Here is a 25,770-nt window from a genome sequence, read left to right on the forward strand (position 1 = left end):
AGTATGGTCTACAAAGAAAAGCTTCCAGACTCATTATTTAAACAGGATGTGCTGATGAGAGCCATGGACCCAGTCTCCTTTCCCCAAACAGTCCCTTCTTCCATAAACGTCCAAGCGTTTCTTTCAACGAAACCAGATGACGTGCTCAGGGTGGTCTTAGGAGTAAGCGTTTTCTGTCATCAAGGGTAGCCTTTCAAAGGTACGTACCTCTGGGACTGGGGTGCTGACTTGTTAGGCCTGGGTGTAAACGTGCCATGAGGGCTGCTTTCCTCTGGGCAACTGCTGCTGGTGGCCACGGCATGGTCCCTGCCGAGCCCGAACGCAGCCAGAAGATCCTTCCCACCCAGCGCCCCACGCAGAAGCTCAGGTCCTTCCTCACTGAAGGCCGCAGCACGCTGAACCCAGTTAATGACCATTTGAGGGCAAGGACAGAGTTTATGCAAACGTTACTGTTCCTCAGCGTGAGACCACCGAAAAAGAAGTTGTGTGTCCTTAGAATTGTGCACAAACTGAATTAACCATGAAGAAATTCTTTCCTCATCTCCTGCTCTTCAAAAGTATGCTAACAAAAGTTGTCTCAATTTCCAGTTAGCTCTGAAGCATGTGCGCATACATGTATTTAACTATCTGTCTGAGCCATGGCATCCAGCCCTCCACGGTACCGACAGTACTGATGGCCGGTGTTTGTTTGGAGTGTTGGTTCAAAAGCAGATAAAGAACAGTCTTGAGTGTATGTGGGTCATTTGAGTGGAGGTGGGGGTGACATTCTGGATAGTATAATTTTACATATACCGTATTTGGATATTTCAGTTTTGTTAAATGCAAAGACAAAAAAGATACAAAGGTAAAGCTTATTCATTTCTTTTTTTTTTAATGGCTATTTATTTTTAAGAGAGAGCGAGTATGAGCAGGGGAGGGGCAGAGAGAGAGGGGACAGAGGATCCCAAGCAGGCTCTGCACTGACAGCAGTGAGCCCGATGTGGGGCTTGAAACCACGATCCCTGAGATTACGACCTGAGCAGAAGCTGGAAGCTCCACCCACTGAGTCACTCAGGCGCCCCTACTCTTCATTTCTTAATCTATGTTCGACTATCCTTGATAATCAGCTAGTATCTTTAACTAGTCCCCAGCTATCTTCCCGGAAGACTAGCTAATCTACTGTTCTTAATTTTCCACAAATTAGTTTACTTTTCTAATGCTTTCTAAAATAACAATTCTGCTCAAACCATTTTACAACCAAATATAAACAGAAAATAAGATTTCATTTCCAAGGAGGATCAAAATATACTAAACATAATGAAGTAAATATATAATCGTTGGCATTACTCTTACAGGCAAAGTTTTCATTTCTACGATGAGTTACAATGCATGAAAAAAGTCCTTAGAAAAGGAGGCCCTGGTAAAAGCAATGTTTTTTGGTGTAAAAATATTTTGGAACTTGGAAATCAACTTGTTTTAAAAAGCATTTTATCCCTCTCTCTATATATGTAATTAGTTCAACACTGTAAAATATATATTCACTTACAGTACATGCTGGCATACCAGAAGGCCAGATACTATCTTGTACTGATTTTGCCTAATGCCCAGGGCAATGTTATGCAAATGAAGCGGGTTAAAGCATAGTATTTAATGTTGACAGTGATGACTTTTTTTTTAAATTTTTTTTAATGTTTATTTATTTTTGAGAGAGAGAGAGAGGAAGGGCCAGAGAGAGAGGGAGACACAGAATCCGAAGCAGGCTCCAGGCTCCGAGCCATCAGCACAGAGCCCGATGTGGGGCTCGAACTCAACGAACCGCGAGATCATGACCTGAGCCGAAGTTGGACGCTTAACCAACTGAGCCACCCAGGCGCCCCGACGGTGATGACTTTTATACAAAGACAAATAAAACTTCTGGAATCAATTTATTAAAAAGCTCGGTCAACATTTCTCGGTCTCTAAACTACCTATCCCTACCTACCTACCTATCTAAACTGGCCATTGAAGAGTGTTAAAATGATCTTTACCCCAGGAATAGTTTCTGGTATTCATAAAAAGGTCTATTACCACTACCAACATTTTCAAGAAGTGTTATTTAACAAATACTTACTATATGCCTCATCACTTTTTGTAATGTGTTCTTTGTACTTAAAATATATGTACTGAAAATCATCACAATTCTTTGTGAGTCACAAAAACATACTGTCACCAATTATAGCCAACACAGTCTCTACTGGAAGGCAAAGACAAAACCCCCAGAGTCTATGCTATAATTTCTATAACATACTGTACTAGGACTTCACACCCAGACGAGAAAGCAGTGGGAAAAAAATGGAAATGCAATACTAAATTAGCTATATAGCTATCTAGATACGGTAAGGCAAGTCTAACTCTGAAGAAAACGTGGGGCAGTATACTGTTTTATAAAGTCAGATGAATACTTAGACTTCATTCCTATTTGTGTGATTTTCGGCGAAACTTTACTACTGATATTTTAGGGTTACCATGTAAAGAAACACTACATTCATTACCTCATCAGTATTATACCCATATTACAGACGAGGCCGTTGAGATGCAGATAATGTTAACTTGCCTCTAATTACATGACTAAGTACTGCAACTCAGCTTTAACCAGATTAACACTTACCATCTTTATAAATAAGATCAGTTTGCATAAGAAAATAAAATGCCAAATTAGAGCAATTATCATATATACGGTAGTTGTTATATTCCCTGGAAATCTAAGGATGGATGTATTTAGAGTTTAGAACAAAACAACAAAATTCTCCATCCTGGGGCAGAGAAAAACACCTGAGATTTCATTTACAGAAAGCTGTAAAGATCCCTAATAGAGAAGAAAATACGAAAATGTAATGAATTATTAATATGATGAGGTATTTCCACATTTGAATTATTAATTTGTAAGGGTTGCTCCTTAGAAAAGCATGAGAGATAACACTCCTAAATGTTTTAAGTAAGGGTTTATGATGTTTCTCTTGGGCATTTCTCCTAAGTGATATCAAGATATATATATATAATTATGGTCATCTTCATCTATTTTTACTGTCACAGGGAGAGCTGAATCAATATCATCCTGGACAGAGGCAGCAAACCTCTTATAAAGATCACTTTCCAAAGCTTCTTCGGCAGCCTGTGGCAAAGCTGGACCATCCTGCAATCACACGTTCCAGTCTGAATGTCACTACAGCATCTCTTTCTGTCTTAAGTCTTCATGAGGCAGGAGCTATCCTGCCTTACCAGAATGAATAAAATTACACAAGAAATGAGAAAAATGTCATGTTTTTAACACGCACAAACACATGCTTCTTCAAAAGGCAGACTTTGTGTATGTTTTTGTTTAGTGTCTGAACTTTATCTTTCTCTGTAACAGAGGTTAGCATGTTACTAACTCAGGTTAGGAAGTGTTTCATTTTTGTAGCATTTATGTAGGGCTGCTGGAAACTGGGAAAGCAGGAAGAAAAGATAAATGTTGCTTCAAACTATTACTGAGATCGTTGTATTTATTTTTTCTTGGAGGACAGACATTCTAGGACAGCCCTTTTCAAACTGTGTGATGAGATCAGTTGAGTGGATCAAGAAGAACATTTAAAAACAATGAAATAAAAAAGAATAAAGTAGACAAAATATTACAAGCAACATAGGAAAGTTAACTATTATTTCATGAAACTTTGGTTTTAGTTAGACATATTTATGCTGTGCACGCGCATGTGTGCTGTGTCACAATGTAAAATGTATCTCTTAACTTAGGGCCACGATTAAGAAAATGTGACAGCCACTGCTGAGTGAATGCATGGAAGCAGATACAGAGATGTGTTATTTTTTCAATACTTTGGTTTTTTTGATAGATTATAACAATTAAAAAACAAAACATAAGCTACTGATGAAAGAAACTGAAGACACAAATAAACGGGAAAACACTCCATGCTTGTGAATTGAAACAATACTGTTAAGATATCCGTACTGCTCACAGCAATCTACAGATTCAGTGTAATCCCTACCAAATTCAATGCCATTTTTCACAGAAATAGAACAAATCTAAAATTTGTGTGGAAGCACAGGAGACCCTGAACAGCCAAAGCAATCTTGAGAAAGAGCCAAACTGGAGGTGTCACACTTCCTGATTTCAAACTACATTCCAAAGCTACAGTAACCAAAACTGTATGGCACTGATATAAAAAATAGACACAGAGATCAATGGAACAGACTAGAAAACCCAGAAATAAACATATGCATACATGGTCAACTAATTCACAACAAAAAAAGCCACAACTATACAGTGGGGAAAGGATAGCCTCTTCAGTAAATAGTGTTGGAAAAACTGGACAGCCACATGCAGAAGAATGACACTGGATCAGTATCTCTACCATACACAAAAATCAACTCAAATAGATTAAAGACTTGAACAGAAGACCTGAAACCATAAAATTCTTTGAAGGAAATATAGAGAGTAAACTCCCTGAGACTGGTTTTGGCAAGGATTTTTGGGATTTCACACCAAAGCAAAGGTTAACAGAAGAAAAATAAATAAATAAATGGGACCACATCAAACTAAAAAGCTTCTGCGTAGCAAAGAAAACCATCAACAAGGTGAAAAGCAATCTATGAAATGGGAGAAAGTATTTTCAAACATAAATCTGGTAAGAGGTTAATATCTAAAATATACAAAGAACTCATACAACTTGACAGAAACAAAACAACTCAATTAAAAAAAAAATGGGTAAAGGATCTGAATGGACATTTTCCCAAAGAGGATGTACAGATGGCCAACAAACATATGAAATGGTGCTTTAATCATCAAGGAAATACAGATCAAAACCACCATGAGGTATCACCTTGCACCTGTTAGAATGGTAATTATCAAAACGGCGAGAGATAACAAATGTTGGCAAGGATGTGGAGAAAAAGAATCCTTGTGCACTGTTGGTGGGAATGCAAACTGATACAGTCACCATGCAAAACAGTATGGAGGTTCCTCAAAAAGTTAGAAGTAGAACTACATGTGATCTAGCAATTCTACTTCTGGGTATTTATACAAAGAAAACGAAATCACCGTCTTGAAGAGGTATCTGCACTTCCACGGTCACTGAGGCATAATAGCCAAGACGTGGAGAAACCCAAGTGTCCACTGATGAATGAATGGACAGGGAAAATGTGGTATGTATGTATGCATGTATGTATGTACACACACACACACACACACACACACACACACACACACACAGAATATTATTCAGCCACAAAAAAAGAAGGAAATCCTGACATCTGAAACAACATGGACAGACCTTGAGGACATTATGCTAAGTGAAGTATGTCAGAGTAAGACAAATAATGTATGATTTCACTTATATGTGGAATCTTAAAACAAAACAAAAACCTGAACTCATAGATACATAGAACAGATTGATGGTTGGCAGAATGTGTGTGTGTGTGTGTGTGTGTGTGTGTGTGTGTGTGTGTATGTGTGTGCGTATGTGTATGATAAAAAGAGAGAGAGAGGTAGTCAAAAGGTACAGATTTCCAGTTATAACAGCATGGTGACTACAGTTAGAATAACTATATTTGAAAGGTGGTAAGAGAAAATTGTAAAAATTGTCATCACACACACAAAAATTACAGCTATATGTGGTGATGGATGTTAATTAAACTTACTGTAGTGATTGTTTTGCAATATATACACATATCAAATCATCATGTTTAAGGAGTAACAAACACTTCTAAATGTTTTAAATAACAGTTTACAATGTTTTTCTTGTGTAATTTCACTAAGTGAAAAAAACTGTCAGTTATAACTCATTTTTTATTTTACTTATATATTATATAAATATAAAATTATATATTATAGTCATATTACATTATATGTATTATATTATATATATTATAATATATTATAAAAAATTTTTAAGAAACAGAAAAATTATAAATCACTGTATTTTCCCTTAAGAAATCAATTTTAGTATGTTTTCAAGCCTTAAACATATTAAGACATTAGAGAAACTAAAAAACAGAACAAAGCAAAAACAACAAACTATCCAATTCTGACAGTGAATATTTTTCAGCATTTTGAGTAAAAAGAATGTATAATTTCAAAGTGTACTTAATTTACACACTGTAATCTATTTAAAATAGCTTATTCAGATACAGTTTTTAGCAATGTGTAATATTTTCAACATCAGGTCAAAATGCTTCAGATTCCAAAGACTTCCAATGTTGCTTTGTTACTGGACTTACCAAACCATGACTTCAATACAACGTGCTGTTGATATTTGATTCAGAAACTCAATAATCTTATTTTGATTCTCAGGCCTAAATAAATTTTATTTCACAAGCTGTGATCATTAATTTAAACTGAAATATATTAAAAATCAGGCTAATGTAGGTGTTTTGTTTTTGCTTTTTTTAGGGTTTTCCTACAAGAATAAAAGGTGAAACAGTTGGAATATTAGGTCCCATATTTCCAAAGAGATTTCAAACTCTTTTTTTTAATTTTAACGTCTTTATTCATTTTTGAGACAGAGACCGAGTGCAAGCAGGGGAGGGGCAGAGAGAGAGGGAGACACAGAATCTGAAGCAGGCTCCAGGCTCCGAGCTGTCAGCACAGAGCCCGATGTGGGGCTTGAACCCATGAACCGCAAGATCATGACCTGAGCTGAAGTTAGACGCTTAACTGACTGAGCCACCCCAGGCGCCCCGAGATTTCAATCTTTTGGAGGTTTACAGTTAAATCTATTCAAAGAGTATTTAGTACATACCATGTTAAAATCTTCGCGACTAGAGATATGTTATTTTTAGGTATTTTGATAATCTTAAAACTTTACCCATATGTTTATATCTAACTTATATACTTTATTGAAATGCAGTCATCTAAAGTCATAGCATTACCATTATTGGTATTATTCCCCCAAAAGGCACAATTTGATCTGGTAAAGCATAAAGGTATGTTTTAACTTCTCTGTCAGGCTGACAATAATTTTTTTAAGTGCATTTATTTTTGGGGGGAGACAGCAAGCATGTGTGAGCATGCCTGAACAGGGGAGGGACAGAGAGGGAGGGAGAGAGAGAATCCCAAGCAGGCTCTGCACTGAAAGCTCAGAGCCATATGCAGGGTCTCTATCCCATGACCATGAGATCATGACCAGAGCTGAAATCAAGAGTCGGTTCTCAACCAACTGGGCCACCCAGGTGCCCCTGAGAATAATTTTTAATATAATAAAGCACAGCTGTCAAAGTAACAAAAAGGCAAATATATATGGTGTATTTCTGCACGCTATTAAAATTTCATGATGCATTTCTTACAGAAATATCTCTACATTTATACTTTTGTAACTATTCTGTCTCTATCATTTGTATCTCGTTAGAATCTACTCATATCCAAACTGAAATATTTTTCCAAAAAAAAAGTAGCATACTTAGAATTCTTTTTATTCTGTAGGCCAGAAAAATATAAGTATATATGAAAATAGTAGGTAAGAACAGATGGAGAGAAACAGATAACAAGGAAAAGTCAAAACAGAAGCAAAAAACCCCCCTTAAGAGTGGAATCACACATCCTTCCCCAGGGGCTTAGGTTTGAAGACAATGGCTAAGAAAAAAAACTGTGTAACATAAAAATTATCCTTGAAAAAAAAATCTCTTGAGTTCAGTATGATATACATGCCTTTATGTCAAGTTCATTGCTTAGAAATATGTGTAAATGTATAATCTATGCATTGTAGTGTGCCACATATAATTTCCTGGAAGAGGACACAGAGAAAAGTGTATTACTAACTGAAAAACTTTAACAAATAAAAAGATTCCAGCCTCGTTGGCTCTGCCTATTGGTTGAGTCATCTAGAACTATCTTACCAGTTCCTCCACCTCCTCCTTAGTGACCCTATTCATTACCTGATCTTTTCCTAAAGGAACACTAGAAAGTCAACATCATCCACTTGCCTGGTGACTGGAGTATTTCTCATTCAGTGGTCGGTGGTCAAATCATCCGTTTGTTCTTGTCAGAGGACTTACCAATATGCAGGGACAGTGGTATCTTTTGTCTGTGTGCAGAATGGTTGGCTGGCTACTTAAATTACTTTTGACCCCTCTCCCTTAAAAAAAAATTATAATAATGATCTCTCTGATTACAGATTTCATTGACACAACTGTCACCAAATCTTAACCAGACAAGACTTGCAGGTCATGGGCTGCTGATTCTTTAAGGTTCATATTAAACTGTGCCTCTTCCCTCACCATGTCCACTAGAGAGAAGAACCAACAGAATGTTAGAGCCAAAGGGAGATCATCTATCTGCTCCATCTGCAAAGTGAACTTAAAAAATTCCAGTCTTGGGATGACAAGGAGAAAACTACAATATTGTAATGTTCTAATTTTACAATGCAGCAAAAACAAGTTTCTCTTCCAGGAAAACAACACTTGGGGCTATAAAAAGTGATGCATGGCTTCTAGGCTCTGTACCTTGGAGGCCAAACTTTCAATTATAATTTTGGTTACTGGAGGTATCAAACTGGGGAAGAATGTGTTTGTACAGTAAAGAATGGTGGCAGACTCTAGAAATTTCACTTACTTGGGACAAACAAGTCCCAAATCCCTGGTTTCGGCTCTATAACACCAAACTGTCATGGGTCAAGATCTATGTGTAGAAACTGACAACCAGCTTCTGCTTTAGAGAAGGTTTTTATAGCTACTTATTGTGAAGAGGAAGAGTGCAAACTATCAGCTGGGTCACTTAAAAACGATCACTTAAATGATATAAAAATATTAGTAAATATTAGAAATAATAGTAAAATAATAAAAAATAGTAAAATAGTAAAAATATAGAAAAAAAATTTACTTTGGGTAGTACAAATCAACCACCTTTCCCCGTTCTTTTTCCCAATCATAAAACGCCCCACACCTTCTAGCCTCTAGTAATGTGCAGTCTCCTCTGTATATCTTACAAGTTTCAAGTTCTATCCTTGGCCATATTCATTTACAATTTCTATTCCTGGCCATATCCATTCATTTCTCTCTCTTTATGTATACTCTACCCAGGAGGTTTCATCTACTCTCCACATCTGAACCACAGAGATGACCCTGAGTCTTTATATTCATAGATAACGGGAACAGATCTTTCAGGCTTTATCCAAATATTCTAATTACTTATTAGGTGCATCTATATGGATGACTGCCATGCCCAATGTTGAAATCATCTCCCCCAGCTATCCCTCCATGAAAGAAAGACAGAATCTTTCTACTTGGCACAGAAACTAGATTATCACAATATTGCACGACTATTCCTTCTGACTCTGGTCTATTGCCATTAAGCGGTCAATCACATCACCTCCATGTTACCATTTTTTTATACCATTTTGATCATGGTCCTTCACTACAAGATCAAGTCCAAAGTCTTCAATCTTCTGTAACTTAGCTTTACACTTTTTTTAGCCTTACTTCCTTTCACACTTCTATATGAATTCCTAGTTTAGCCAATTTAGTCTATTTAACAGCCAGTAAACATATTCTATGCATTTCAAAAAAATTTTTTTTTAACGTTTATTTATTTTTGAGACAGAGAGAGACAGAGCATGAACAGGGGAGGGGCAGAGAGAGAGGGAGACACAGAATCTGAAACAGGCTCCAGGCTCTGAGCTGTCAGCACAGAGCCCGACGCGGGGCTCAAACTCACGGACCTCGAGATTGTGACCTGAGCCGAAGTTGGCCGCTTAACCGACTGAACCACCCAGGCGGCCCCTATTCTATGCATTTCACATGCCACTTCCGGAAGACTTTGTCCTCCTGATTCTTCAAGGTTCTTATTAAACTTCACCCTTTCCGTGTCACCCTAACTAGATACAAGTGCCATCACAGAATATTAGAGCTGAAGGGAGATCATCTACTTCATCTGCAAAATGGACTTGGAAGAATCATCTCCTCCATCTATAAAAGTAAAATGTTTGGGGAGGGGCGCCTGGGTGGCTCAATTGGTTAAGCGTCCGACTCTTGATTTCAGCTCAGGTCATGATCTCACAGTCTGTGAGTTTGGGCCCCGTGTTAGGCTCTCTGCTCACAGTGTGGGAGCCCTCTCTCTCCCTTGGGATTTTCTCCCTCTCTCTGCCCCTCCCCTGTATGCCCTCCTCCTCTCTCTCAAAATAAAAATAAATAAAACTAAACAAAACAAAAAAAAAACTGTCTAGAGAAACTGAGGCCAAAGGACAATAAAAACACTTTTATTTCCAAATACTTTTTCCAATACATTTTTCCTGAGTGTTTCCTCTGTGCCAGGAGCTGCACTGGCCACACAGAATGAGAGTTTAATGAGAAAGACTGATTGCATGTCTACTATCACACAAATAGCTAGACTTCGGTGAGTGCCACGAGAAGAGGGAAGTACAGCATGCCACTTATGTCTGAAGTATGACGGCTCAGGGAAGGAGTGAGGCATGAGGTTAACCTTGTGTGTGAAGGAGTTAACTCAGTTTGGGAAGACGAAGAAGGCTTCCCTGAGGAGGAAGAAATCTTTTAAGTAAGGGTGAAAGTGAGTAGGAATTAACTGCACAAGGTAAATGATTGCTACATGTAGAAGGGAAGCCCAGGCAAGCACTTCCAAGGAACTAAAAGAAGGTGTGGGTGCTGAGAGCTAAGGGACAAGGAAGACTGCACAAGGTGAGGCCGGAAAGGCAGGGATGGGCAGGAACACACTGCACCTGGGAAGATCATGTGAGGATTCCTGGGCTTTATTCTAAGAACAATAGGCCTGGGACGGCATGTTCCAAGATACTTCAAGTCAGGACGATGGCTTACCCTAGGAGGCATGGGAAAAGCAACTTGAAATCAGAAAAAATTCTACTAGTTTTATTTCAATTGAAACATCTTCTGTATCCCTATCACACTTCCTGGAGTGTGTGTTCTCATCTGAAGTCATGTCAAAAAAGGGAACTCAGGGCAAAAAAGGAAAGCACGTGAATTTATAAATACGGCCATTTTTTAGTTGGTCCCCTCGGCTCGGACAGGAGGTAGTGTATGGATATGAATGTCTCTGCAACTGTCAACACTTAAGGCAGTACAGGCTTGTTTGACATTTTCTAAAAGCCCAATACTCCATACAAGGACAATCCAATAAAAAGCTCTATTTCACTATCTGGCCATGAATTGGTGCTATACTTGAAGTTAAATCTTCATTCTCTTCCCCTTTCCCATAAAACCATTAATAAGGGAAAATATTTTGAGAATATACCAACAAAACTTTTTCAAGGTGTTGTTTTAATCCCAATTGCTTTTTGTTCTCATCTTGTCTACACCAGGTAATGAATTTCAAAATGCACTCACAATTTATTTTCTCTAAAATTACATTTATATCAAGGATAAAATTTCAAGAAGGTTGGGTGACAACATTATTAATAAAAGAACAGGTGGAATTTTGGAGTGATTTCTCTGTTCAAGGTATTGTGCTAGACACCTGAATATGGGTTATCTCATCTCATTTAATCCTAATAAAGACTTTGAAAGGCGCATCTATCTCACAGATAAGAAAACCGAGGCTTATTGTTTCCCTACAATATATACACCTTACACCTGTGTTGTCAGTATGGTAGTCTGCTGCCACATGTGGCTACTAAGCACCTGAAATATGGCTAGTCTGAATTAAGATGTGCTGTGAGTGTAAATTACACACCAGATTTCGAAAATGTAGCATAAAAAGTAAGATTTCTCAATTTTTGAATATTGATTACGTTAAAATGGCAATATTTTACATAGTGTGTTAAATAAAACGCATTATTAAGATTAATTTTATCTGCTGTACTTTAAAAAAAATAAGCTACTAGAAATTTTTAAATTACATGTGTGGCTCACATTATACTTGTATTGAATGGTGCCAGCCCAAGCTGGATACTGAATTTGTCAGTAAACAACAAGTTCAAAGGCAGCCTGGTATAGAAGAAAAGAGTATACGGATTCTAACAGAACTCGGTTTAAATCCCTCCATCAATGACTAGTCTTGGGTTAAAGACCCAACATCTCTGCACTTCACCTTTGTCACTGGCATTATGGTGGTATTAAATATCCCCAAAAAACTGCTGTATGTAATTATGTAAAGCAGCTAGTGGGCAGAAGGGAGGGGACACTTACTGAATACTTCCTATAACAACTAGTTAATTTAAAAATGGATTTCCCAAAAGAGTAGAAAGTTCACTTATTTGAAAATCATATTTTATTCTCTTTAAGTGGGAAGAGTTAAATAACTAGCACATTTAATGCCTGCTTTAGCATAATATATGCATTATACACTGTACTGAAATATATATAATATACACAGATTCTTTCTTTCTATATAAGTTATTTAGAATATGTTCTAGGCTGGGGGGCCAGATGATAAAGTTAGGATGAGGTATAAAATGTGAGGACACAGAAGGGTCCACGGGGCCCTCACAGATACAATGGATGAATTCCAGTGAAAAGAGTTTATGAACTCTACTTCAGCTGATCCCTGGTCTTTTTACCTCAAGAACTGAGACTAGTGAGTAAAAAGACATCTGGGCAAGTAGAATTTTCCTCTTTTCATAGGCAAACAAATAAATTGTTCAGTATACCAAATTTAGACTAGCCTGCTATTAGTAATCTCCACTAAATCATAAGAAACTACAAAATTATGTGGACTAAACTAAGGATATTTTACCATATTCTGTCTCCTAAGCTTTTGTCAAGAAGTTTGTCCTTTGTATGTGACTTTATCAATGTCTGAGTTATAGGTATACATTTAAATGTATACAGTAGTATACATTTAAATATGGAGCAGTTGGGGCATTTACTTTACTATTTGACATATGTTTATGGCTTAAGATCGCCATGTGACAATGTATTAGACTGCCCTGTTCTGTATTGTTGTTGTTGTTTTTAGTAGTATGGGGGAAGTATTAATTCAGGATTTGAGTCACTTCAACGTAGCGCCTTAAGAGTCAGACACCTATTAAATTTAGCACCAAAACTGTTCATTTGTTTCCTGTAGCAATTAACTCTAAGAAAATGAGACTGGAGAAGTAAAAAGCTATCAGATTTGAAGATCTTAGAATAGCAAGAGGAGCCATGAAAATATTCACTTTATTCAAAAGTTTGAAATTTAAAAGAAACTAATATACAAAATTTTAGTTTAGCTATTAAAGTGCATGTGCAATGAGTTAACAGGGGGATGGGGACATATGTTGCATTAAAAATCCCCTGTGATTTCATATGTTGCATTAAAAATCCACGTCTTGTAATGAATTTTTGAGTACCCACTGAACACACGTGACTTGGGCTTTGCTCTTTCAGACTGACTTGAAATGTGATTATATCTACAGTATACTTACAACTATCTTTCAGTAAGTGTCTTCAAATGTGGAGCTACAGCTAGAATTAGGTAGGGAAAAAAATTACACTAAATCAAAATTATTAGCAATTATTAATAAGAATCAGACAAAATAATAATGCGTAACTAGTAATTAGAAAAATTTGCTAAAACCTTGAACTAAGATATTATTATCTTTCTGATGCTGGAAATTCTAGGAAAATATATAGTCAGTTAACATAAGAGAAAACAAATACTCGAAACCATTTAAGCTACCAACCGTATTTTCAAAATGCATGCTTAAAAAAAGAGTTCATATCAGGAAAAAGCTTACTTGCATTAACTTTAAATTAGCTAATACCTGAGTTACACCTTTGAAGAAACTTCTGTTTTGTTTCTAGGAATGCTTTTTTCACTTCCTTTTCTTTCTTTCTTCCTTTCTTTTCCTTTCTTAGGGGGGTAAGGCAGTTGGATTTAAAAAAAAAAGTTAAGCCACATTCTTTAATGTGAATGGCATATTTGTGCTCCTATATGCTAATAACTCTCAATCTCACTGAGCTGTTACGATGTCTTCAAATAATTTAATAACGTCTTCAAAGTTTCATCTTAATTGCAGAGTTCATTTTTGTAAAACGCCTTGGCACCACTCGATCTTTTAAGAGAGGAGAAAGGTCTCTGTCCTCTGGACTTGACATTTTTTGCCGTATATGCGTGAGCAATTTTTGCTGTCAAATATTGCAAAAGTAGATTTTTTGTTGTTGCTCAACCTGAAAATGTCTCCACTATGCTTGCACAGCTCCCCTCTTCCCAGTACAGACCTACCCAACCCTTTTCTCCCCCTGCAAGTTTTAAACTTTGTTTCCTTTGGGGTTCTGTACAAGTGCTACTAACAATATCCAAGAGACAAAGAGCTGGGCTGTGGGTTCACGGGATGCCAAATTTGAGTTGTGAAACAAAGCACTCAAATTTAAGATTCAAGATGATGGTGGTGGTGATGCTGGCAAAACCCCCACATATTATTATAGAGCATGAGACCCCAGAGCCATCTCCCTAGACAGCTCCCCCTGCCCACAGCCACCCAGAGCACTGGGGAGTGCTGGCCCCGGGACGTCGGCTGCCGGCCGCATCGCGAAGCCCCCTGCCCGCCCCCGGCCCTCTCACCGCTTCACTCGGATGATCTGGTCCCGCATGGGCTTGATATCCTGGAAGCTCTGCTGGTTGACGAGGCTGTAGACGAGGATGAAGCCCTGGCCGTTCTTGATGTACAGGTCCCGCATGGACGCGAACTGCTCGGTGCCCGCCGTGTCCAGGATCTCCAGCACCGACGGCGACGAGTCCACCTCGATCTCCTTGCGGTAGAAGTCCTCGATGGTGGGGTCGTATTTCTCGATGAAGGTGCCGGTCACGAACTGCACGGTCAGGGCGGATTTGCCGACCCCGCCCGAGCCCAGCACCACCACTTTGTACTCGCGCATCGTCCCTCCGCGGCCGCCGCCGCCGCCGCCGCCCGCGACATAGACCTACGCCCGCCGCGCTGCGCCCCCGGACCCTGCGCCGGCGGCCGGCCCCGCCGCCTCCCGCGGCCGCCCCCACCTCACGGCCGCCGCGGCCCCCCGGGCGCCGGCGGAGGGAGCAGTAGCCCTGGGCATGGGCCGAGCAGGGCGGCAATCCGGCCCGCGGGCGCCGGCAGGCACTGAGCACGAGCTGCGAGCGGGAGCCGCCGGAGCCACCGGAGCCGCCCGAGCCGCGGGCCCGCAGTGCCACCCGCCCGCCCCGCCCCTCGCGCCTCCACGCCCAGCTCCCCGCCCGCCGCCGCCGCCGCTTCCTCGGGCGCCGGAGCGCGCGCCCGAGCAGGAGCCGCAGCGCTGCCGGGGGCGGGGCCCGGCGGCAGGAGGCGGGGCTCCGCGGCGCGGCCCCGCCCCTGCTCCCCGTCGCCTAGGCGACCGGCCGCGCGCGCTCCCGGGAGACTGCGCGGTGCGGAAGCCTCGGCTCGCGCTTAGATAAACAACCTCCTCTGCCACGCAACACCTTACCCCGCACGCCCCGTCGAACCCCAGGGCCTGCGTACTGGGCATGCGCAGTTCGTCTGCCTGAGCCGGGAACCTGGTCAACTTGAGAATCCCACGCTCGGCATTGGGGCGGAGGCAAGATGTTAGCGGGGCCAGAGCAGTCTGCAGGCTTTAACGTGAGGCTGAGAGTGAAAAGAAGAAACGGGCAAGGTCCAAAAGGAGGTATTAGGGATTTTGCTTGACACCACCCAGTCTCTCTGTACCCCTGAGGGCTTTGGTGTTTTCTTGTATAAACATGAAGAGAAGCTTTTTTAAGAGGGCGCAGATAAATACAACGGAGTGAGCCTTTTTTTAAGCATCAGAACACTGAAGGAGAGGACATAAGGCCCCCAAAGCCACTGCCCTAGGCGGCAAAGGCGAGTCCGCGGAAGTCAGGCCCACGCCCGGTGACGTCGCCGGGGTCCCGCCCACCGCCTCCAGCCCCGCCCCTCTCCAGCGCCGGACTGGTGTCGAGCTCTTCCCACGCCCTCTCAGCTACGGGCGCCTGGAAAACCGGGAGAACAGAGCTCCAAGCCGCAAAAGAAGGCCCAGGGCCACCTCATAGCAACAGCTAGCTGGGGCACCTAGTAGGAAGCTGGGATTCATTCCAACCAACCAGATCACGTTTCTGTACCCCATGGTACCATTCTCGGCCAATAGAGAGCCGCTTCATACCACGTGATGCTCACCCGTCAGCCAATGAGGAAAACTCTAGTCGCAGGATCAACCAACTCACCTCCCCTCGCCTGGCCAAGCTGGGCGTTTGTTCCTGAGCACTCTCTGCCAACCAATCGTAGGTGAGCTGACGAATGACGGAGGCTCGATCTGAGCCAACCAGGATTCGCGATTCCCTTGCCACCTAGAGCCGGTGGTATGGAGACGGGGCCGCTGGTGGGATCCGGGAGGGGTCGGAGGATGAGGGACCGGTCGCTGTGCCCTGTGCTGGCAAGGAGCAAGGTGTGTTGCAGGCGAGAGTGATGAATTCAGACGTTTAACGTCGTCTGCTTGGCATTCTGCCTAAGTGATGGGCTTGGAAATGGTGCTGAGCGATGTGGGCTGAATCGTGGGATGAATAGAGAAAACAGGGACTTTTGTCTCTAGGGTGAGAAATTTTCTGGTACTTAAGGAGACGTACTGCAGCAGTTGGCACGGATCTTCTATGCGTGCCTCCTGAAACATTTTTTTTTTTTTAACTACTTAGTTATAAAACTTACCGTTAGGTCTTTGTAGCCTTGTATGTTACAATGTCTCACGCCCATAATGTTAAATTTAGGAGAAGTTATATTCCCAAGTACTCATGGATTATATTTTGTAATAATGGGTTATTGGATTTACTTGATTTAAACTATGTCCTTCTCAGACTAGTCTACGCCCATAAGTTGCTAAATCACATTTCTCTGGAATAATAAATTTCTGCAGTTCTTACGTTTAGTCGTGGCATACCTCTTCGCCCTTTCCCTTCCCCACAAGGTCATCATGTAGAGAGGATTTTGGTCTGAGTTTCTCGAAAAACCAGGTGTTCCTTTACTGTCTTTTCTGCCAATTATCAAACTACTACAAAAGTGTACTCAGATTTAACAGTGTTCTATTGCCCTGTCTGTCCATTATATTAGAATGAAGAACTTAAGTTTGCATTATCTTGCTGTAGTATAACATATACCAAGTTTTGGCTTAAAATAATTGAGGGCAAGTGTCCTGTCAAAAAGTGTAGTAAATATAACTCAGCCTTTATTTCTTGATTAAATATCGTCAAAGTATGAGAGATAATATCTGAGCTTATGGAATCTGCAGATAAAGCAAACTGCAAAAGAACTAAGAATCAGAGGAACGTTTTAAGAGCATCGAAACTAAAGAGAATTCTAAACTAGTAGTGTGGAAAAGTGAATTAAAATGAAAGGAGCTCACATGGATGCATTATATCTGAGCTTTTTGGCAGGGATATTTCAAGAAGATGTTTATGAATGCAGTGTGCACCTAGCTTTTTACAAGTCTCATGTTTTGTGTGAAACTTGTATGCTTATTTGAGATTACTTTAGCTTAGTAACAGCCACACTCTTTTAAGAGCAAAGACAGACTGTCTCTTTAAGATCCAAATTGTGCATCATGGTGATAAGTTCCTAGGCTTTTTGAGGGTTAAATGGAGCCAAGAAGCATCAAACTTTTTCTTTGTATAGAGCATTACAACCCGTGTAGTACCTTAATTACAGTGGAACTGAAAAATCATTTACTTTGCAAGCAAAAAAAGATCCAGTGGCAGTTCGTTCTTTCTTTCTTTCTCTTTCTTTCTTTCTTTCTTTCTTTCTTTCTTTCTTTCTTTTTCTTTCTTTCTCTCTCTCCTTCCTTCCTTCCTTCCTTCCTTCCTTCCTTCCTTCCTATTATTTTTTTAGAAATTTCCATTGGGATTGTGGATCAAGAATGTAATCTTAAGCAGTTTTTTCACTTCCCAGGTCACGAGAAGTTGAGAAGCTCTGGACTGTTGTGCATCTGATAGAAGTTGTCACACACAAAAAATAGTGAGTGGGCTCTCTAGCCACTCCACTTAGCATAATAAAGAATAGGAGAGCTTTTTGACATTTTTCAGGCTGTTTTCCCTGACCTTTCATTACTGCTGACTTTTCTTGATAAGGAGAGGTATACAGAATGCAGCCTCATTTATATTTCTCACGTTGATGTTCGATATTCATTCTTGATGAATCATATTCATTTGATATTCATTCTCGATATTTATTCTCAATGTTGCCTTAAAGGTGGGTTTTTGACCACTAAGAGGCAAAAGAAACATGATAAGTAGGGCATATTTCCTTTTCTATTCTGCCTTATATGTGGTGGTACTTACCTAATTTGAGGCCGTATGTGAAATACTAGCTGAAGGATTAGCTGCCATAGGAAAGGATGTCAGAACGTGTAGAGAATTTTGAAGATCTGGTTTGGAGATGGGTATCTGTCTCCTGATTCCTTAATCGTGTTCATTTTTATGCCAGCATGAACTATCTATTCTGACAGTGATTTTGGAAATAAAAACTTATGTCTCCATTCATTTGTTTGTGGGAAAGACAAAATAGAAATGAGATACAATGAAATTGAATTTTCTCCAAGAGCTATAAATCTGTATGATAGTGAAAACACTGTATACTGACACTTTAGGGTCTCTTTAGCTTCAGAAGGACATTGCTGGGAGAGAAAAAAAAAGGAAAACTTCATTTCTCCCCACTAAATCTGAGAGTTATCTCACCTATGCCCAGATAGCCTCAACTGTCACACTTGTGTTACCATGGAAACCTAGCTCCTTCCTTGGCTTCTGTGAAAGATGTTGGAAAAGGTGGGATGAGGTGGGAAATACACCGTGTTCTGGGACTTTCTAACTAGAGCAAGAAGCAAGTATGCAAAGAATTTGATGTAAACAAGTTGGAAGAGGACGTTTGCAATAATAGCAGTGCTTACCCCGATGCTTATTGCTTCCTATTAAAGCCTGCATATATGTGATTAACCATAAAGGGGAAGGACAAGTCAAGTCTATTTTGCACCTATGAAATGCAGGCTGGCAGTTATAAAGAGAGCAGAAGACATTTTCATGGCCTCTGAGGCTCCTAATACAGTTGAGAAACAGAAATATATATATAAACAGTGGAAAGGAAGGAGCAAAAAAAAAATGTTTCTTTTTTAAAAATGTGATGTGTTTTAGTGGTTTTGAAAAGAAAGAACTGAAGGCAGAAATTAAATGAGGATGTAAACAAGTCAATGAAAAAACCTTCTGGTCGAGATAGTGTTGCTGAAGGAAATGGCTTAATGATTAAGATATAGGAAATAAAAAGAAAAAGCTCGGAGAATCCTAAAAGCTTGAATGTTTGGAGGAAAATAGAGCTTCAGTGTGGTGTACTTAACACGGCCAAAGAGGAAACATGGTGTTGCTTGCATCCCCAGCAGTTTCCCTTTCTTTTGGCTGAAAAACATGGGATGAAACAGGATTGATCGTTAATGACAGTCCTTTCCTCTCTGCCCCATAGTTAGTCCACAAGTAGGCACATGACTTGGTTCTCATTAGAACGGGAAGAAGTCATTAGAATGGGAAGAGCTGGGGGATTCCTGGGATTCTGACAAGAATGAACAGACATCCCCATTGTTTTGATGTCACTCCCCCTTGCTTCCTGCCTTGTGCGTTGAAATAAGAGACTGTGGCCGCCGTCTTTGGGCAATGATGCCTTATGGCTGAGGTTGAAACCCAGCAAGCTTTGGATGGTGAGGAAGGTGGGGAAGAATCCAGGCCCTGGAAGACAACACTGAACTGTCATACCAATGCTGGAAATGCCCACCTTTGAACTTGTTAACTAAGTACACAGCCAGCATCCTTTGGTTTAAGTGTGTGTTAAAGTCTGTTATGTTTTCTCCATCTTGGAGTCAAATATGTCCCAACTCTTATAGAAAGTGTGAGAGTTTCGAGACAAAATGTATTTAAAAAAATCAGCAAGCACTTGTGAGCACTTTCATTCTATGTATATCCTGAATGGTATTTCAAAGACATTAGGGCATTAATTGAGCACTTACTATGTATATTTTGTAGGTTCTGGGAACACAAAAATAGACAATTATCCAAAAGAGCTCGTAGTTATAGACATCATAAACAGAAGAGACTGATGTTGAACAACTGATCACACACTTACATTACATAATAAGAGCTTACAATTCATGCTAATAAGAAAAAATTAGAGATTGCAAGGATGCAATAATAATATAAATAATAAAATATCACAAAATATATAACCACATAACTGAATAAAATTATAAAAACATACACTTTCAAGGACATGATATTATGTGTAGCTTATATATATGAATTCTTAGAGGCCAAGAGAAAGAGGAATCAACTGAAGTGGGTTTTAATTATGGAAATCTGTCTGAAGGAAATGAATTTGGAGCCAGGCTTTGATGGAACTAGCCACAGAATAGACAAGACTGGGCAGAAGGGAGCACTCTAGGTGCAAGGAGCCGTGAGGAAAGGAAGAAAGCAGAATGATGTAGGAGCAAAATAAGGTAAATACAGAATCACCAGATTCTTTAATTCTCTATAGCAATGCCATTCTAGGGACAACTATCAGGGGGGAAGAATCAGAAGCTAGAAGTCTCAAGGCAAGATTACAAAAGGTATAAAAATAATGCAGGAAAAAATAATACAGAAGAAAAAGTAGAAAGTACAGAGGTAGGTTTCAAGAAGTTAAGGCATTATTCAAAATGATGAATAATTTATACTGTGGGCATCATGAAATAAATGTCATAAGAGTAATTACGGACTTGAGGGCATCAAAAAGGTGAAATTCAAACTTTCACAAATAGTAGAAGGAAAAATGAGGAGTAGCAAAAAATGAAGACAGCAACACAGTTTTTGCTTATGGGTATTTTTTCGTGTAGCTGTTACTGGCATGCTTTATGTAAAAATGAATGGAGTTTGATTGAAAAGAGAAATTTCAATGGGCCAGTAATATATAAAGATAGTCTTTTAGGTAAATAATGTAATTTAAAATGTTTTTCCTGGAGTGCCTTTTTGTACCTTACCATAGAAAAGTCTTTTCACTAAAGAAGCTGTAAGGAATAGGGGCGCCTGGGTGGCTCAGTCGGTTAACTGAGCCAACTTCAGCTCAGGTCATGATCTTGCCGTCCGTGAGTTCAAGCCCCGTGTTGGGCTCTGTGCTGACAGCTCGGAGCCTGGAGCCTGCTCCAGATTCCGTGTCTTGCTGTCTCTGCCCTTCCCCTGCTCGTTCTCTCTCTCTCTCTCTCTCTCTCTCTCTCTCTCTCTCTCTCTCCCTCTCTCTCTCTCTCAAAAATAAACATCAAAAAAAGAAAGAAGCTGTAAGGAATAATAAGTTACAGATTAGTGATGCATTTTGGAAATTAAAAAAAAAACACATTGATGTGCCAAATATAATACTATAGCAACAATAATAAATACTTGTAACAAAAATCAGAAGCTTGCCAGATTTTCTGTGGTTTCTGGTCAATATGGTTGTAGCAATTTTTCTAATGCTATTTTCTGTACAAATATAAGAATATTTCTTAAAAATTAGGCTACAATAGGCGTATGAACATTTCTCGATATTGTTTATAATAATGCAGTGAATAATTATTGTGCTTTGCCATTGCCAGAGCATGTCCTACATGTCCAAGAAGCTTTTCATTTTTTAATAAAGAGTGTAAAAATGATTAGGAGCCATCATACAAATTATGTGACTCCACGATGCTGAACTAACATTATTACTGCTCCTTCCTGCAAAGTCATGGAAGCAATATAGAGGGTACAAGACCCTCAAGTGAAGAAAACGAAGAGAAAAGCCTAGTGATGAGAGGATTTGAGGGAGCTGTTTGGTCAGGGGACTGGGAGAAGAGGGTGGTGGTTCAGGCCCCAGTAATGAGCAGCCAGCCACCCCACGGGAGAATCAAATAGGAAAAGAACCATTACACATGTGCTTGTGCTTCTCACTCACTGGGAAAATCAGTGCCTGCCCCAACGCGTGTGGTGACCCAGAGCTCTGGCCCAAACGGACTCAAGGGGAAAATCAGGGCCACACAGAAGCCCTCTGCTTGTCAGGAGCCAAGAAACTCTTAGGTCCTAACCAACTTGGAGCATTTGCCGGCCCACACCTTGTGCTCTTCCTTCCCGGGACTTGTGAGCTGTACCCTCAGGACTGTTCCCTCTCTCCTCTCAGGGGAAGCAGAAGATGATCTCTAGACCTAAAGAGCGATCGGCTGTGATTTGCTTGGACTTGGGGTTCTCTGCTCTAGAGTCCATTTATTAAGTGACTCAGAATGGGTTCTGGAAAGGTGATCAACCATTTGGTTTACCTGGGATGGTCCTAGTTTTAGTCCAGCAGCCTGCAAAACCTCCCTGAACCCTAGTGGGTCACCCTATGTCTGTCCTCATATGCTTTTGCAGAGGAAAATGAATGCCCGTGACAAGGTATTTTGAGAAGTACAACTATTTCAAAAGAGAAAAAGATTATAGATGCCATCAGAAGCACAAACATTAAAATGGACTGTTTAGCACAAACATGCTAAAAAAGATAAGGGATAATGGGAGACTTATGAAAACAAAGACACATAAAAGGAACCAAGTGGACATACTACAAATGGAATATATAATCGTTGAAATAAAGAGCAAGAGAGAGAGGATAAGGTGGCAGAAGGGACACCATTAAGGAACACATGAATGAACTGGAAAACCAGATTGAGGTCATCTCACAGAAGGAGAAACAGAAGTTCAAAGAAATAGAAAAAAGAATAATCGAGAGATGGAAAACAGAAGTGGCAGCATACAGATAATAGGAATTCTCCCAAAAAATGACTTGTTAGAGAAATGATAATGTGAAATTTCCCATGAATGAATGGATGGATAAACAGATAAAACACCTCAGGTTGAAGTTTCAACCTGGAGTTTCAAAGGAAAGTGATCTGGAAAACCTACACCTACACATATTATAGTGAAATTTGGGATATCCAAGACAGAAAATGTGTAGAATTTTAACAGTATGAAAGATTAACATCAGATTAAACATCAGACTTCTGAATAGCAGCATTAGAAGCAAGAAGAACAGTGGAGTAAGGTTTTTAAAATATTGAACAGAGAAGAGATTTAGAAACCGAAGTGTAATATTCAGCCAAAGTGACATTCAGGTGTGAGAATAAGGTACAAATATTCATAGGCATAGAAGGCCTCAGAATCTCAGAATATTGCCACACAGAGGCCCATGTTGAAAACAGTGGATAAACCCCTCTTACAGTGCATCTTTCTCTCTCAATTACTGATAAGTCAAGCAGACAAAAACTACAGGGATACCAAAGGTTTGAATTAATAAAATTGAACTAGCAGACATATACAGAAAAATGTAATCTATGATTAGAGCATACATATTTGTTTCCAAGCACCTACAGAACATTTGCAAAAATAGATCATATGCTGGATCATAAGAAAATCTTAATACATTTATAAGAATAGATATCATTCAGAGGCGCCTGGGTGGCACAGTCGGTTAAGCATCCGACTTTGGTGTAGGTCATGATCTCTCAGTTCGTGAGTCTGAGCCCCGCGTCGGGCTCTGTGCTGACAGCTCAGAGCCTGAAGCCTGCCTCAAATTCTCTCTGTCCCTCCCCCTGCTCTCACTCTCTCTCTCTCAAAAATAAATAAACATTAAAAAGGTATATTTAAAAAAAGGTATCATTCAGTCTCTGAATTCATAATTAAATTAGAACTTTAAAAATAAGACAGACGAAGAACCATATATTCAGAAATTTAAAAACTCATAATCCTAAGTAACTCATGGGTTAAAAAAGAAATTTAAAAACACTTGGAACCTAGTGATAATGAAAATACCATCTATCAGAACTTGTGAGATACAACAAAGTGGTTCTTTGATGGAAATTTAGAGCTTTAATGTGTATACTAGAAAAGAAGATATAGGAAATTCCTGAACTTAACCACCTCTCATGGACATGCTGAGTCTATAGCGACATGCGGAAAAATCCTCTCTTAAAAAAACCTAAAGGCTGGCCGAGTGATGACTACAAATTGGGCAAATGAGAAGAAAACCACACTGAAATGAGTAGGAGAGGCTGGAACACAATCTCTCTAATAAGCCCCGTACCTGGCACAGTGTCCCACAAGTAGGAGGGAACTCAAAATCCAGAGCTTTTTCCTAAGTGGGGCTCAAACCCCACATCAGAAAATTAAAACACTAACTCAAAAAGATATCTGAATTCCCATGTTCATTGTAGCATTATTTATAGTAGCCAAGACATGGATACAAGTGTCTATCAATGGATGAATGGATTAAAAAAAATGTAGCATATATCTGCAATGGAATATTATCCACCCATTAAAAAGGATAAAATCTGGCCTTTGTGACAACATGGATGGACTTTGAGGGTATTATGCTAAGTGAAATAAGTCCGAGAAAGACAAATACCATAGGATCTCTCCTATATGTGGAATTAAAACAAAACTTAAAAAAAAACAAACAAGCTCACAGATGCAAAGAACAGATTGGTGGGTGCCAGAAGTGGTGAGTTGGGAGGTAGGAGAACTGGGTGAACTGTTTTTGTTTTAGTTTAAATAAATTGAATTTTTTATTTCATTTATTTTATTATTTAAGTTTACTTATTTTGGGAGAGAGAGAGAGAGAGAGAGAGAGAGCAAGTGAGCACGTGCAAGTGGGAGGGAGAAGAAAGAGAGCATCCCAAGCAGGTTCCACACCACCAGCACAAGCCAGATGCAGGGCTCAAGCTAACAAACCATGACCTGATCTGAAATCAAGAGTTGAATGCCCAACTCACTGAGCCACCCAGATGCCCTGAAATAAACGGAATTTTTTAAAAAAGAGAGGCATCCTACAATTTAACTGACCAGTGCTTCTTAAAAATAAGAAAAGCCTGAAAAACTCTCACAGCCAAGATGAACCTAAAGAGACATGAAAACTAAATGTAACATAACATCCTGGATTGGGATTCTGGAACAAAACAAGGACTTTAGATAAAAACGAAGGTAATCTAAATAAATTATGAACTTTAATTATTGACATTGTATGACAAAAAAGAAAACCCTTGGGTTTTTAAAAATTAAATTCCAAAATAAAATACAACGGATAGCAAAAAAGTCAAACATAAAATTAATATTTAAAGTGTATTTTGCTTAATCCGATATATTATATTATTATTTCAATGTATAATCAGGACAAAATTATTAAGATACTTTACCTTTTTTTCATACAAAACCTTTAAAATCTGGTGTGTGTTTTAGGCCTACAGCATCCTTACTGGACACATTTTAGATGATCAATAGTCCTATGTTGCTACTACATTGGTGATAGATGGTGAATTGTTCAGGGCAGCAATGGAGATAAGATTTGAGAATCTGTTTTCTAGATATTGACAGGACTAGATGATGGTTTGGATGAAGAGGTAATGGGAAAGAAGAGAACTCAAGGAAAACTTTCAGATCTTTGGCCTGAACATACTAGTCTGTGTGTGGTCTCTGTGGTTGGGTCAGATTTTTAGAGGGGCTTTGCTTGGGATTCTCCAGACTTTTATTTCACTGGTTCCTTCCTATTTCCCAGGTTTCTCTTCAGATATCATCTCTTTGGAAAGACCTTCCTGAACCACACAATCTGGAGTAATCCCTATTTCAGGACACTGTGTTATATTACTGCTTTTTATACATTCATCATCACTCTCTGAAATTACCATTTAGATTATTTCTTCATCGTCTGTATACCCCACTAGAATGTAAAGTCTTGGTCTCTCTTGTTCCTTTTAATCCTCAGTACCTAGGTCAGTGCCTTGTACAAAGCAAATGCTTAATACATATCTCTTGAATGACTGAAAGGAATTTAGGTAAACAAATTACAATTCTTGCCAAAAACTTAGAAGATCAAATATTTGAATATCAAT

General features: G+C 39.6%; 1 protein-coding gene and 1 long non-coding RNA gene across 2 annotated transcripts in view; one reads left to right on the forward strand and one right to left on the reverse strand.

Moving 5' to 3' along the window:
* Nucleotides 1–14,890, reverse strand: part of RAP2A (RAP2A, member of RAS oncogene family) — a 33,525-nt gene extending 18,635 nt beyond the window's left edge. The window contains exon 1 of the mRNA XM_060636828.3: nt 14,456–14,890. Within this exon, the coding sequence (XP_060492811.1) occupies nt 14,456–14,769 (314 nt within the window). The 5' untranslated portion in view covers nt 14,770–14,890. The remainder of the gene's footprint in view (nt 1–14,455) is intronic.
* A 223-nt stretch (nt 14,891–15,113) lies between these two features.
* Nucleotides 15,114–25,770, forward strand: part of LOC132681903 (uncharacterized) — a 74,722-nt gene continuing 64,065 nt past the window's right edge. Inside the window, exon 1 of the long non-coding RNA XR_009611309.3 lies at nt 15,114–16,139. This is a non-coding gene — a long non-coding RNA (uncharacterized LOC132681903). The remainder of the gene's footprint in view (nt 16,140–25,770) is intronic.

The sequence above is a fragment of the Panthera onca genome, chromosome A1, assembly GCF_046562875.1.
Source record: "Panthera onca isolate mPanOnc1 chromosome A1, mPanOnc1 haplotype 2, whole genome shotgun sequence".
NCBI lineage: Eukaryota > Metazoa > Chordata > Mammalia > Carnivora > Felidae > Panthera > Panthera onca.